Here is a 15,919-nt window from a genome sequence, read left to right on the forward strand (position 1 = left end):
ATCTGTGTTGAGAGCCTTGTCTTTATTGTCCCCTGCAAATGGCCTCCTCAGCTCCATTGCCCACCAAACTATGTACGATATGAGGAAGAATATCCGAGCTATTACAACAACGGTCAACTTACGCCCTGTCTGAATGTAGCATTTGCTCCATTTCCGTAAGGTATCGTATTCAAAGTCTGTCCACGCGTACCTGGCAGCTGTCTGGTCTGGGGGATCGATCCATTTCAGTGAGTCTGAATCTCCGATGCTTTTGGTGTACTTGTATGTCCATTGCGACACCTTTTTGACATTCCAGCCAAAGACATTCTTGCATTCATCTGCGACGGTTTCCCTGCTAGTGTGGCAGACATGCTTTTTTCCATCCCACAGGTAACATTCAACCCTCCAGAGCACTTTGACTAGTGCTATGGTGGGATAACGTCTGGCCTGGTCTTGCGCTGTACTTGGTGACTCAGCCTCAAGCAGCCGATCCCAAGCAAGCTCTTGCTGCTGTTTTCGGATAAAGAGTCTGGGTCGTCGGACATCTCGAATCGATCGTAACGGGTAGGTCTCGGATGGAGTAGCTTGATTGACGCAGACTTCCCTTCTTGTAGGACTGCAAGAGAAGAGGGCATTGAAGATTCACCGAGCCATCTTTATACTTAGAATGAACATGAGCCATGGCAAGGTGACTACCCCGAGTGTGTGTCATCGATGAGTCGCAACCCTCGGATGCGAAAGTGAACCGCGCGAGCTGTCGAAAGGTAGCACCAAAGGCAAGGCGTTAGTCACTCAGGACTCAGTGCACTCATCAGTGGCGACTGTACGAGCGCACATACAGGGGTTGTGGGAGTCAGCAATCTGGATCGTGACAAGGTGACGACCGTTGTATGACCCTCCGTATGCGTGGGATGCTGGGTAGCGTTCTAGTAAAGCGTATCATGAAGCAGCATCAGAGTGCCAGTCCTCGTGAAGCTTTCTGTGGTCTCATCCGCAATCTTACTCTTCTTTCCCGACATCGCCTCTGGCCCACTCAGGTCCCTGCCCTTCTTCCTGGTCTTTCGCCAACTTCTTCTCAAGCTCCAGCCTCGCCTTCTCGCCAAACTTCTTTTCCCATTCCTTATCTCTCTCTTTCTGCGGCGCGGCGAACTGCGTACTCAAACCACCCCTGCTCTTGACTTGCATCTTCTTCTCGGCTGCTTCGTTCTGCTTCAACTGCTCTTCCGCGCTCTGGATCCTGCGCTTGAGGCTGATTTCAAACATGTCTCTCCCTTTGTGCCTCCCTTTGAGCCCGTTGTCGTCCTTGTCAAAGTAGACGGCCCAGCGCAGCCCTTCCTTGCCCCACGGTGTGTCCGGGTCTTCGTCGGCGCCATCCCATTCATCGATGGCCATGAAGCCCTCCCAGCCTTCGAATGTGAGGTGCGTCTCGTCTTCGGTCCAGTCCCAGACACCCACATGATGCATGATGCTGCCGGTGCGGTTCGAGTAGCGTAGCTCGTACGTCTTCTTGTCGCAGTAAACCCAGTTCAGCATCGGCGGGTCGTCGCTGATAGTGGTAACCAATCCCCTCTCCGGTGGACTTCTGTCTTCATCAGGGTATGCAATGTAAAAGCCCGCAAATGCATGCAGAGGCTCCCTCCCTTCCCCATCTACCCCATCCGGCCATATGGGCTTGTTGTCCGCGTCCCTCGGCACGACCCACACTTTGTCGTGGCGCACGACGAGGATGCCGTTGTCGATTTCTTCTTTCGCGATCAGATCGGGGTCGTCGCAGGCTACGAGGCAGTTGAATTTCCACATGCGCGACTCGTTGGCGGCTTCTTCGTTCTGCTTCTTTTGGTGCTCGACACCTTGCGCGACGCCCGTGACGACGGGGATGGCGACGACGCAGCCGCCGAGGAAGATGCTCAGGGGGAGCGCCATTTCGGATTATGCGATTGAGGGGTAGGGAATCGGGTTCAGAGCGGTGGCATCGTGGGAGGTGGGAAGGCTGCTGTCTGGTTTGCATCAGTCCACGCGAGGTGGGATGCGAAATCGCGTTGCGTCATGATCGACAGGGAGCCTTCCCCGATAGAGACTAGTGATCCACCCGTCGCTGCCACGGTGCATCCAAACTCACGGAACGACACCTTCTCGACTTCATGTAATCTCCACAGTCAGCGCCAAGTTATATATTTCGTTTCCAGATCACACCGCAATTTTGGTGTCTACGCAGTGTGCGCGCCCTGCACGAGGCCGCGATGACTAACCACAGCTTGCGGTTGACTTCAAATGCAGAGAAGACCACACGCTCGTCGCTTGTTGATAGAAAGAGATCGCATACATTGAGAACTATGGCACAAATTATTATTGTGACATGGCCGTTCGCTATAGCATTAAACGGCACAGTTCTGGCTGGTCGGCTGGGCCCGCTCTCGTCCAGTCGACCAGAGTTCAGAATGGATAGTCGCGTAGAGTCAGAGGTACCTATTGTACCATAGATTGAATTATGGAATCTGGTAAGTATATAAATCGCACTTAAAATAATCTTCTGTTCTCATTCAAACACCATTTTCTCATCTCATCTCATCAACATCTTCTCCAACAAGATGTTTTTTCACCTTTTAGCAAACGTCGCCGACACACTTTGCATGCACCCAGACCACCTGGGCGAAGATTCCAATACGCAATACATACCGTCATCGTATCTGGCTCGAAAATATCGCAAAGCATCCAGCACGCCTGTTCGAACTGGCCGTCCACTCCGGTCGAATGTCCCAAGAACTCTCTACCGAGCGAGAAGCCCATCGCCATGCCCATTCACCCACCAGCCGCCAGCACATGAGATGGAGCAATTTCCAGCATACATAGAAGATGACGGCGATTGGAAAGAGTGGAAGCGGAATAATGATCAGGTCACAGTCAATGATCATGACATCGGCCACTGCATTCGACACTGCGAGCGTCGCATATGCCGCGACATCATTTTCAAAAATCAGAAGCGCAACATAGAGCCCAAAGCATGCAGATGTTGCAGGCAACTTCCCATCCTCGAAGACACCAATTCTAAACAAGAAAGGATATCGCGTCTTCGACTCCAGGATATCCTGGCCGCCCAAAGAGCATACGAGATTACCGGTCATGGCGAGACGATCACCCTGAAACTAGACTCCGCTACCGCCCTAGTCAAAAAGATGAGAAGCATGGGATATCTTGATGTTGCGAAATATCTCCGTGGATCCAAACACTTCACGAGGAGCACCACACTCTACCCCTCGCAATACCTCACCGCCACCCGCGCAGCCAACATCCTCATCTCCAAACTGCTCAACTACCTCTCAATCACGCTATCTCCCATCGAGAACCAAACCCGCACTCTCACCATCGCGGAACTGATCAAGGAAATAACGGAAATGATGCGACTGGAGATCTTCTGGTGGGTATCTGAGTGGTGTTTCCGCAACCAGGTTGAAAGAAGGGATAATGCCGCGGAGAGAGCATGGAAGTTGAAAGGGTGCTTTGGCTTGGCGAGAAGGTCTTGGATTAAGGGGACGATGAGTAGGGGAGTGGAGGTTCTGTTTGAGAGAATGGAGGGGATTGTGGAGATGGTCGTCGCGGTGTTGTTGTGGTGGAATGGAGAGATGAGGACAGAGAGCATAAAGAAGACCTGGTGGGAGTTTGAGAGCTGTGGGAGTGAGGAAAGCAGCGAGAGTGGAGAGAGCAGTGACAGCGAGGAGAGCTGCGATTTTACCTGGAATTAGTGTACTTGATATCTCGTACGTCTGATCAGTATCATCACAAGCAATCAGGGAGTGAAAGCTTCCGTGTGCATCCACCGCCATAACCCGTGGTCGAGCAAACCAGAACACAGCGCTCTGTACACACTTCATATGCGCACAACGTCCCTTTCCAGACAACCAAAACCATTGTATTTCACTCCCTCTCCCAAGCAAACATCCATCAAGCACCCTTTCACCCGCAATCATGAAGTTCACAGACGACGACTTCCTATCCACATCCCCAACACCACCCCCACCCCCACGCTCACACCTCCGCATCAAGATCCCCTCCTACAGCCTGCGCCTCCCCGTCGCCCCACCATCCCCCCTCTTCGCCGGCATAAACGAAGACACAAACACCCACCGCTTCCCCGCCTTCCAAGACGTCCTCAACATCCGCAAGAGCGTGCCGCCACCAGTACCGCACTGTACCCTCCACTGTAACCACGGAGTCTGCGTGAAACAGATGATAGAAGGGTTTGGTAGCCCGCTATGTCAATGTGTTTTAGAGGAGGAAGAGGAGTGGAGTGTGGAGTGGTACCGACCTGCTATGGAGCTTGAAGAACTGGATTTGATGTCTATTGCTCAGAACACCGAGAAGTTTAGTCCGGCGCAGGAGATTGACATCCATATTGAGGACGCGATGAGGGTTGTCGCGTATCTGGAACCGCGCGCTTTGGCTCGTGCGATGGACGACGGGTTTCTGAGACGCGCTATGCTGGCTGATTTTGGCCAGAATGAAGAAGCCACGACAAGGGATGCGGTTCACCGGTTCTTTTATTTGATGAGGGTATACTTTGATCGTACTCTTCATTCGCCGGGCCACCGCGTTGTGAGCATCGAACAGCTGCGGTGCGAGTTGGACGTGTATGTTTGGACGCTGCTGGTTGAGTGGGTCATGAAGTATTGCGACCGGGAGACGCGGCGTTTGGTTCTGAAGCATGACGGCCCGGAGTGCGTTTTAGACGCCACCTTTGGTGCACCAGCAGCAGTGCTGGAGCTGTGGTATGAGTGTGTTGAAGATATTGTTGGGGTACTGATATGGCGGGATGAGGAGGTTAGGTGGCGGAGACTGGAAGGTGTGATTGGGTTTTGTGTTGTGTTGATCATGCTCTTCTTATTAGTCAGTATTTTGCTTTGGGGAAGTTTGGTGTCGCATGTCTAGTGGCGGTAAGGCCGAGTCAAAGAGGAGAGTTCTTGGTATTAGCATTTAGTTATGAGGGTTCTACACCAAACCGCACTTTGGAGGCCGATACGATTGCGGCGTATCATCCCATTCAAGTCAAATTCATGAGCTCATCTTTCCAGGTACTCAGCATGGGGCAGATCGCTATCTGCATGTGCGTATGCTGGAACGAGTAGGCCTTCATCAGCCCAACAAAATGCAAACACGCAGCAATCACCACAGCGATGTGGAAGATCTGATGCGATGAGAGCCACAGGTCAAATTTGCCTTGCTTCCAACACTCTGGGAATCGCGTCTGTCTTCTGTTAGTCCAGCTATCGTTGAGCGTTGCAAGGCACGACTACATACCATAAAAGGACCCAGACTAGCCAGGCAGACGAAGCCGCAAGCCAACCCCCATCGTAAGCCTGCCATTTCGTCCATTCGTTCCCAACCATACAACTGAACACCCCTCCACAGCGGAAAAATACCAGAGGCGGCAAAAGCGACGAAAAGCGGAACTACAAGGGTCTGTGCCCAAGACTTGGAAGCCAGAGGCGAAGCGAAGAAGAGTAGCATGACAGCGCCAAAAGCCGTGAACTATATTTCATGTCAGCAGCTTCTAACCCATGTCGTCGCACCAAATCAACTTACGATAAGCATATAGGTGCGCATGAGCTCTACCTCGCAGGTGAACGTGTAGTATAGCGTCGCAATCAAACTGCCCCAGATAAGACACGTGATGCCCGCAAAATCCAACTGCTTGCCAGCCGTCGCCACAGATTCTGAATGGTCGAGTACGATGTGGTACGTGACAGAGAACGACATGCACAGTACCACACCGCCGAGGAATGCAGACAAGGCCAGTAAATCACCGTTGCGTGGGGAGGGGAACCACTGTTTTGGGCCGCCTAGTTGCGGTAGGTTGTAGGTGGTGAGAAGCAAAACAATGACTAAGAAGAATAGGTGGGTGTAGATGTTTCCGGTCTCGTTATGGAGGTATGTGAGGCTTTTGATGGATTGGCGGTATGAATTGCGGGCGGAACGGTATTTGGTGACGATGTATTGGTTTTCTTGGCGCCATTGTGGTAATTGTCCATAGTTGACGAGCGGATTCTCGATGGAAGGATCGTGCTTTTCCCCTACAGCGGTATTTTCTGGTCCTGATGACATCTTCTCGTTTTGATTGCGCATGTTGTTCTTGGTGATCGTAGTCTGGGCGATGTACTGCTGCAACTTCGAGCAGTCGTAGCTATAATAACTGATATAACCCACATCTTCTCGCAGATGACGTCTGCCACGATTGTGCTAAAACAGGTACAATAATTGGCGTCGCCTTGGCCAAACGTTGACAACTTCTTGGGGTGTACTCCGGAGTACTCCTAATGGTAGCACGCTCGACTTGTAGTCGCATTTGAAGGCGAAGTAGCCGGCTGCTCGGCAGTCTTAGGTTTGCTTAGCTCAATGTTCGACTGGTAAACTACCATTAGGCCGAATCTGGGGATGCAGTTTGCTTGGCGCACGATTGGGCCTCTGGAAACCGTTGGACGGGAATCCGTAGCGTTGTCGCAACTCCGTCGTTCCACGACTCTGGAAGTCTAGAACCTCATTCTCGACGTACTGACTGGTCTTTGGATGGAAGACCGTGTACTTGCTGGACCCCGAAACGCGTCCATCTGGTTGAGTTGTGAGGATACGTCTCCATATGATGTTGCCGCGCCACAAGGTCCAAAGGTATCAGTACCTTGCCGAGATTGTATTGCTAGACTCTGTCGAGTAAGCGTGCCCCCAAAGCTTTGATCTGTTCGCTTTCGCGTTGCTTAATCGTCTGCCAGATGGGTTGCAGTCGATCTGGCCCAGTGCGTTCTCATCATGCCGAAATCGTGTAACTCAGCCGGTTCATGAAATTCGACATCTGTCTGCATTTTGACGACTTCCGCAATCCAGTGTTCCAGAAGAGGCCCAGTTTGTTTGTGAAGTGTATCGAGAAGCTGGACAAGACGAATGCCTTCAATATCGTGGATGCGCTCGAGAAGTCTCAGCTTCGAGTTCTCGTATGCCTGTATCGCGTAAATACCGATAGTCTGACAAGGTGGTTGTGTGACAAATGTTGCGCGACGCATGCCTGGGTACCACTAATACGTCGGACCGCATTTGGTGAATGGTGATACAGCGACAATTGATCCATGGCTACAACGTTCCGAGTAGTCTTAGTTGGCTGTATGTGCATTCAGGTTAGAGCGCGATCTCGGCGTCGGCGGGTGGAAGAGAGGTGCAGAACACGCTTGGACGATGCGATGACATAATCTCGCGTAACCCGCACTAGATCTAATCTAGATTTGCACGTGTTATGCTGGTCTCGCAGCAGCCGAGACTACGGCGAGTGCTATATGCTCCACAAAGAATCATCAGCAGAAGTATCCGAAGTCCACTCCGCCCAACACTCGCTGCTGGTGTCGACATATTGTTCTGCGATATCCAAAGTTTTCCACTCGTTTCCCAACACCCTCATACCCATCAGCAACGGCCGTTGGCTCACATGCTTGGAGAGATTGGGATTTTCATCCATGTCGTGATGATCGAGCGTGAGTATAAAGTGCGGACGGGCACCGGCTGTGAATGCACGCCGTCTTGGATATGATAGCTGCAGTACGCTAGGAGGCAGGGTGGCCAAGTTCTCTCGCATACGCTCAACTTGGTCCCTCCAATCCAATAGTACGGTCGCCGCATGTGCGTTCAGTATACTTGTTAGATGAGATAGACGTATTCCGTCCTTGTTGTAAATGCGGGCCACTAGCTTATTAATGTGTGCAGTCCCCTCCAGCCACTGATCACTCGGAGTGTAAATGCCGATGCAACTGCACGGTGGGTCGGTGACAAAGTGCGATCCTATATGGGAGTACAAGGGTCCAAGCGGGAAGTTGAGCGGGTGAAGGAGGCCTCCAGTGGGAGCATTGGTGTTTAAGCAAATGTGACAGCGACCGCGATATGTCTCGATTCCGCCGGTGTATAGGCGCTCCAGACACGGATGCAACGTGAACTGCGTAAAGTCCAGCCACTGCGGCTGCGGTTTGAAGTCGTCGTCCCGGGTAGGGTTAATGTCCCAAGCCACGCGATATGCGTAGCGCACGAGTTCTGCGATGGATGGCTTGAGCATATGCGATTGAGTAAGCCGAGCGGGTGCGTACGTCCAAATGTTCCATCCATTTGTATCCAGGAGAATCAAACACATTGCGTGGACCTTTTCTTCGAAAGCAAGTAGCTCTTCGGGGGTTACATGAAGGTTGTCATTGTTAGTCGAACACACATCGGAGTATTCGACCGGGTTCTGATGCGGTGTATCTTCGAAGGGGTCCTGGAGAATGCGCTTCACAGTCGCTCGCCATAGCGTACAGACTTGGCCGGCGTGCAGTTGGGTCTGAAGGTCCGCGCTGTATAAGATCTGCTCGACCAGTTCCGCTATGTTCAAAACGCGGTGAGCAGCGGATGCAGTCGACGATGGACTCCGACCATGTTCATTACTCGGATCTGAAGTTGTAGGCGACGGCCCTGAAGCAACTGGGTATCTGGCAAGCTGTGCATCGACTAGAGCCACAAGGGAATCCTTCCAAGCATGCCACCTACGCACAGACGTGAGATTGATGTTTCTAGCTGCCGCGTCCAAAAAGAGGCTACGCCTTTCGCTCAAACTAGGGCCAGATGTCGCGCTGTACTCGGGGCTCTCAAAATAGGCTGCTGCATCAAGCAATCGGGTTCGTAGTTCCAGAGGAATGGGCGATGGAGAAATTAGGGTAGAAATGGCCAATGGATTAAATGGGGTAGTGGTCAATGGAGCCTCGATGCCAAACCATTTGAGCAAAAGATTGTTTTCCGTAGCAGCATCGCTTGCCTGCGGGGGGAGGGTGGTGTCTGCCATTCTAAGAGTGAGCTAGAGGGTGATGTCAGGCTGTCGGTGGGTCGCGCGGCGCTACCTCGGTCACACGCTGACTAATCCACTAGCCGGAGCTCGAACAAAACTCTCCGCGCCGCCGCCACCCTCTCTTCTTTTCCATATAGAAAGTTGCACCCACGAAATTTGACCTCACTCTTTGTTCCTCTACAAGATTGAAGTTGACATAAGCTGGGGAGAACGAACATCTTTGCCCCCAAGAACTGCCTGCCCCTACCGAATGGGCTGTCGGTCCCGTGGCTCCGAGACATTCCATTAAGAAATTTTCATCATTGCGACGTCTCCCTTCGCCTCGAACGATACCGACACGTATACGCACGAGTGACACGATGGATGCATAAGCGCAACCAAGGCGGTAGACGTGATCGCTTTGGAAGCGCTGTACAATAAGATGGCCCGTAAGACCAAGGCGATTGACCACATGGTCAATCGCATGAGCAAAGTGCGGCTGGTGGACGAGCGCGCTGCCCCGCCGCCCGATGCTCAAGACGATGCGCAGGAAGATGAGAAGAAAGCTGCGAGGCGCCAGCCCTTCCGCTTCTTCGATCTGCCATCCGAGCTGCGACTGCGCATCTACGAAGAGCTCTTAGTCTTCCCCAAGACCATCGACCTCGACCCTACGAACTACCGCACCGTCGCCCCCGCCCTCCGCCTCTTCCTCGTCGACCATCGCATGCACAACGAAGCGTCGCGCGTCTTCTACGGTCGCAATACCTTCCGCGTGTTCCCCATCCACGGCCGCTACATAAACCGCAAGCACCCGCTACTTGCATGGTTCCCTCGTAAATACCGCGCGCTTCTTACGCGCTTAGAGCTACGACTCGGGCCAGGCTTCACGAAACCGCCGAAATGCTGGGTCGTGGATAGCCGGCTGGGTCTGGCAGCGGTGAAGAAGGTGTACAAATTGAAAATCTTTGTAGAGATTGACCCGGCATCGAACGAGGTCTTTGAGGGCTGGCGCGTGGGGAACAACTTCTATACCGAGTACTGCGTCGGGCTGCTGAGAGGCTTGCTCGCGCAGGTGCCGTCGATTGATGACGTCGAGTTTGACGCATATCCAAGCGTGTCCAAAGACAGCCCGCTGCTGAAGGGCCTGGTAGAAGAGACCAAGCTCAATCAGAAGCGCGTTGCCTGGGGCCCTGAGAGGGGCTGGGACAAGATTGTGGAGGTTGACTTGGCCAGCGTGTTGCAGAAGATGGGGCTTGGAGCTCAATGAAATGAGTCTGCCCTGTAGCATTCGCGCTGTCATGCTATGCGCTGCATATGTCGCGTCACTTTATGTATATTCATGTATCATTCTTCAATCCTTGATTCGCATACTCAAAGTTGCTTGTTTAATTCGCTCTTACCCTTTGTAGCCGCTGTAACAATGTTGTGGGCATGGGGTGTGGCGCTCAGCCGCGCCAGGCCAGGTGGGCTAGGAGAACTCAGCCTCGCTATCAACCTGCCTACAACAGCATTCGTCTCGCAACTTCTCCGCAGCCCACAAACCTTCCCTGATCGCCCCAAACAGCCTCCCGCCTCTTGAAGCACGATGCAGGAAGGACCTGGTACAGATCTAGTTGCAGACTACGAACAAGTGTCACACACCGCAAACGAACCTTACACGACCATGACTGCGCCTGCGCGTGCCGAAATCGGCGGCGACGCCTACGTATACGAAGCTCTCGCTACGGACCAACCACATATCCGCCTTGTCACTGTATGGCATGGTGCCAGACGCGCGTCTTACCCTTACCCGCCAAACGAGAGCGGCGAGATACTATGCACTATCAAGATTTTCGAGGTAGATAAGGCTCCGAGCTATATTGCATTATCGTACACCTGGGGCGAGCCCATCCCGCTACACACTATTCGGCTCAATGGTAGATGCTATACCATTCGAGAAAACCTCTTCGATTTCTTGAACGCATTTGGTGCTAGCGGAACTGGTCGACGAAGTCATCATCTATGGATCGATCAACTCTGCATCAATCAGAGTGATACGAGCGAGCGTGGACATCAAGTCGAAATGATGGGAGATGTTTATCGCAATGCCGGGTCCGTAATTAGCTGGCTTGATTTGTCATGTTATGATGCATTCCGAGACTTGGCAAATGATACACTCGACCACGAAATGGCTATACTCGACTACGAAATGAACATAGACAACTTGGATGTACTCGACTACTGGGAGCACTACTACGACCGAATGCCTAAACTGGACTACCATAAAATAAGCGCATCCATGGCCATCGTACTCTCCAATCAGTACTTTTCTCGTCTTTGGATTGTTCAAGAGTTTCTTCTCGCCAAAGATATACACTTCATGTGTGGCGATGTATGGGTTGATCTGGAGACCATGGAAACTCATTCAAAGGTCCTACAATGGCCCAGATATGGTCCTGCTGAGTGTTGGAATGCACACAGTTTGTTCTTGTCGAGGATGAACTTGTTGTCGAGTGAGGGTGAGATGAGCCTAGTGAACGTCCTCGCTCATATGTCAAGATTGAGATGCGGGGACAGCCGCGATCAGGTCTACGGGTTACTTGGCATCGTAGAATCGTCCTTATGGAGCACCCCTGAAGTCAATTATCAGAAGTCAAACGAGCAGGTTTATCTTGATGCCATTCGAATTATGTTGGCAGAAAACGAAGCTCGAGGATTGCAAACAGCTCTCAGGTGTGCTGACGCCTTGGGAGAGAATATGTGTCTTTCCCACGGACATTTGTCGGCGATACGGAAACTACTCGCAGATGTGCGCATGCGCTTCGAATCTGGACAATTCAATCAGTCCTCAACCCGCCATTACCTCATCCTACACACGATCGGGTTCGACCCTCCAGAATCACCAGTTGAGTGGTGGTATGAGTATCAGGGAGTCCGTTACGCCTTTCCAATCAAGAGCGATGCCGATCAGTCCTCGCAGAACTCGCCTCCTTCTTGATACCAACAACACGGCACATCATACAAGGGAAATCCTGAACACGTCTGCAGACTACATTAAGATGAGTTCATGCGAAGTGGGTGTGTTGACATCGATGTAGACCCCAGGGTGTTCACCTTTTCCCTAGGTTGACGTAACGGCGGGACTCAATGACAAATCTACACAAGCGGCCCAGATGTTTGGTGCCCGCATTTGTTTAGTTTACCAACGCAGTCTCTTCACACGTAAAGCGCATGTTGTCACTATGGATTGCGCTTTGAATTCTCATCACGTAGGCTCTTCCGACTTCACTGCGCGCACGGATGTTGTCGTATCCGCTGCCGTATATATTGGGGCGCGTCCCAGACTTCGACTCTCCTCCACTAGATCTCTGTCAGAGCTACTTCTCCTTCATATCGCCAACAACTACCAGAATTTTACGTAGTCGAAGACATGAGCGAGACAAACGACGATTCCGTTTCCGCGATACCTGGCCAAACCATGTCGATACAGTCACACCCCATCAACCCAGAGGCACCGTCTCTCTTGACAACAATACCAGGCGAAGTCCGCAATGCTATCTTCGAGGCTTTGTTCGAGTTAGGCCACCCCATTACAATCTCCCGCGATCGGTATGCGTACGGCGACTCCTCATGTTACCAGTCGCGAGACGTACGTGGCATCGCGCTACTTCGAACATGCCGTCAAATCCACGAGGAAGTTACCGGTATTCTCTACAGTCGGAATATATTCTGTGTGAAAGACGATCCGCGTACTGCTGATCCAATCCATTGGGCGATAGGCTGGCTCGATGACATCGGTAGACAGTCTTCGTACGTCCGACACCTCCAAATATACATGTACAACACATTTTACGATCCCATGCGCGATCCCATTGACATATTACCCATACTGCGTCATGTCTGGATGCCCAATCTCACTGCTTTGGAAGTTGAACTTCTCTCAGGGTTGCCTGTGGCTCTCAAGCACCCAAGCGACGAGATCGCCAGAACAGGCGAGACGAATGCAGCCTCATGCAACAGGCAACTGAGGGCTATCATTGATGATTCGTCGGAATGCATCAAAAGATTTCGTGCTGTACCTCCAGTGCTACGACACGTCTGGCTAAACTTTGACGGCAAAGTTGCTCACGTTAGTTACTGTCGGACTCGCTACGATCCAGGCTGTCCATTATCTGGGGATATCATCCATATTGTCGATGACGGAGCACAAAGTATATTGACTACTCCCACAAGGGTTGTGGATGTCAGAAGCATCATGCGACCTTCTGCGATTCGAGACTCCATTTTGGCCATGGCATTGTCCCCAGACGAGGGCATTATTTTCGACCTTACTAATCGAACAGCAAACGTGGACGTGCCCTACATCGCATTGACCATCGCTTGGTTGACTGCTTTAGAGCATGGCGGCTTCCTAGAAATGGACTCCAGTGTCGCACTAACAAGCCCAGTTACTAGGGCAGGTTTCACGGCCGAATTGAATTTTCTGGGCGAATGGGAGCTGGGGAGCCCCGCGCGCATTTTCATCCGCTACTTTCTGGAAGATGATGTATCCCTGGACGATGTACGGTTCGACGCCTCCGCTCTTTTGCATGCGACGCGTGGTATTAACGTAACGACACTCGTGATCGTTGAGATTTACAACAAATCCGGCCCCGCCCCTGCGAACAGCTACACCATGTCTCTTACAAATATACGGCAAAGTACCCTTCTCTTCATGTACCAGATCTTTAAGAAAAGTCCAGAGCATGGCCTGGCTCACCGACCTAAGATTTGGATGAGTGGTAGGGGCGAGGCACGGGAAGCTGAGTGGGATTCGAGCAAGCCTCCTATCGAACCAATCGTCAATAAGGACGTAGGCGTCAGCTCTTCAGTTACTGAACAACGCTGGTATGTGTGTTCAGATTATATTTGCAGCAACTTGTTTCATCAAGAGGCTCCACTGGACTCGCTGCTGGGCTTCATGGCGAGCATGCCGCCGTAGGTGTTTCAGAGATTTTGTTACTTTGCCGACTACAAGATTGCAATGGAGTACAACTGAAACATCTAGAGTTAACGTAGACTTCCGGGCTACCTTTTTTTGTAGTCTGATACGCGTTTAGTCATTCTCCCAAATGGGGAAATATTATTACATTGGCCTATACACACGATGTCTATCCACCAAGCATTGCTATGGCCCATTTTGATACACCGTCACAGATCTCTCCTTACGTCATTACGAACCGCGTCATACGAAGTTTGAGGTTATCGCTGTCCATGACGTAGCTCTTTCCATTTGGTGCAGCAAACGGCCGCAGTCTTGGCAGTCGCCCTCTCTCACCTCAGAATCCTCGACTCTGCAAGCTTTTCCCACTAGCGGCGATTACCCTTCTTTCTCCTCTCACACAACCATTTCAAGATACTGATCGCCAGCGCCACACCGACTGAGACCACTCTCGCAGCGTGATAGCGAGCGACATGAGTGCGACACCCGGTACCACAGCCGGTGGCGCGACTCCCGCTACCGTCAGTGACGTAAATCAAAGCGACATGGCTGTCACCAAGATCGCGAACACGCAAAAAGACACGGAAGCGGCGACTGCAACGGATAACGTTCCGCCGCCAGTATCGCACTCAATCGACCCGAATGCGCCTTCATTGTTGAATCTGCCCGGAGAAGTTCGCAACGCCATCTACGAGGCACTCTTCATTCACGAATATCCTATTCAGATCCATGCGAAGAACATCAATCGACTCGGCTACCACTCCGGCTACCGCTCCGACAGTATTATCTCCGGAACTGCGCTCCTCCAGTCATGTTGTCAAATCCAGTATGAGGCCACTGGTGTCTTGTACGCACGAAACGTGTTCCGTTTAAGGCTCCCCGAAGATGCGGACGAGCGTAGTGGCATTATTTGGGCTATGGGCTGGCTTCGCATGATCGGCAAACAGTCGTCTGCTCTTCGCGTCATCCAGCTTGATGTCAACAACTTGCTTGACGCCGACGAAACCTTAGAAGTCCTACCAATACTGGAGTATACCTGGAAGCTGGAACACAAAGAAATGAACGTTCTATTTGTGGCACCACACGAGGTGCACAGTAGTATATCATACTTCCAAAGCAATCGGGAATGGTCCGCCAGCCACATGGCTGAGATCAACAAAAGCTTGAGTACGCTCACCGCTGATCCCTCCAACCTTCTTAAGAAGTATTGGATTTCTAAAATGCTGTTGAGGGTCGGACTCGATACAGATGAATCGAAAGTATACGTTTCATACCGCCATAATGACTCTGGTGGTGGTAACTGGATGACGAAAGGCCGCATGTCAATCAGCGATGAAGGTAAGCTGCGTGTGATCCCGCCGAACAGGAACACAGGGTTTTGCGACCTCATGAGTATATACTCCGTTAGGAAGAGGCTTTTCGATATGTTCCAGCCCCCAGGAGTTGAACTGACCTTCGACTTGGCGCACCAGACTACGAACAGCAACCTTAGAAGCCTAGCTGGGCTGAATCATTGGTTACGTCACGAAGCCATCTCAGAAATTTGCGATGTCAATTCAACCTTCAACTCAGCAACTTCGACGCCGAAATACAACTTTGCGACCGAGCTGGAGAGATTCACAGCCGTCCGACTACGGGGTCGCCCGCGCTACTTTCATCTGTATTTCGACCTACCGAAGCACTCTACTCTTGGAGATGTTCGGTTCGATGCACTGCTACTTTTATCTGCGATGGATTCGGTCAACCGCAAAGTCCATCTAGAGATCGAGGTACGCCATCCGCTCGATTCTGAGACACCAAACCACTGCTTCACGTTGTCCCTAGACCAACTAAGAGCTGGCGTTCTTCTCTTCATATACGATTTTCTGAAGACCTATCCCAACCGTGCCGATCTTCCGTGCCCTACTATCTGGACAAATGGATATGGTCAAGCGAAAGAAGCGTCATGGCAAAATGAGCTCGGGTTGGACACTCTGGTTAATTCATACCTGGACAACAGTTATAAGGTGACTGGGTGGGTTGATTACAAACTCATGAATGACTGGAATTGGCTGGTCAACAGTCATCTCGGTCCTTGCGTTAAGGGCTCGTTGTTGGAGTTCCTTAGGAAGTCACATAGGTGGGGATATAGGTATGATCTGACGATATTATCGGGATAA

General features: G+C 51.6%; 4 protein-coding genes across 4 annotated transcripts; 2 read left to right on the forward strand and 2 right to left on the reverse strand.

Moving 5' to 3' along the window:
- Window positions 1-978: 978 nt before the first annotated feature.
- On the reverse strand, window positions 979-1,902 carry J4E83_006983 (uncharacterized protein; the record flags this gene model as incomplete). Its single annotated transcript, XM_049333890.1, has 1 exon — window positions 979-1,902. One exon carries the CDS (start codon window positions 1,900-1,902, stop codon window positions 979-981), a length of 924 nt encoding a protein of 307 aa, XP_049187146.1.
- Window positions 1,903-5,547: 3,645 nt separating this feature from the next.
- Window positions 5,548-6,179, reverse strand: J4E83_006984 (uncharacterized protein; the record flags this gene model as incomplete). Its single annotated transcript, XM_049333891.1, has 2 exons — window positions 5,548-6,117; window positions 6,174-6,179. 2 exons carry the CDS (start codon window positions 6,177-6,179, stop codon window positions 5,548-5,550), a joined length of 576 nt encoding a protein of 191 aa, XP_049187147.1.
- A 3,063-nt stretch (window positions 6,180-9,242) lies between these two features.
- J4E83_006985 (uncharacterized protein) lies at window positions 9,243-10,067 on the forward strand (the record flags this gene model as incomplete). Its single annotated transcript, XM_049333892.1, has 1 exon — window positions 9,243-10,067. The coding sequence occupies one exon, from the start codon at window positions 9,243-9,245 to the stop codon at window positions 10,065-10,067; it is 825 nt and encodes a 274-aa protein (XP_049187148.1).
- A 4,166-nt stretch (window positions 10,068-14,233) lies between these two features.
- On the forward strand, window positions 14,234-15,919 carry J4E83_006986 (uncharacterized protein; the record flags this gene model as incomplete). The annotated part of the gene is made up of 2 exons (XM_049333893.1): window positions 14,234-14,237; window positions 14,259-15,919. 2 exons carry the CDS (start codon window positions 14,234-14,236, stop codon window positions 15,917-15,919), a joined length of 1,665 nt encoding a protein of 554 aa, XP_049187149.1.

The sequence above is a fragment of the Alternaria metachromatica genome (assembly GCF_023757995.1).
Source record: "Alternaria metachromatica strain BMP 0045 chromosome Unknown scaffold_16, whole genome shotgun sequence".
Taxonomy (NCBI): Eukaryota; Fungi; Ascomycota; class Dothideomycetes; order Pleosporales; family Pleosporaceae; genus Alternaria; species Alternaria metachromatica.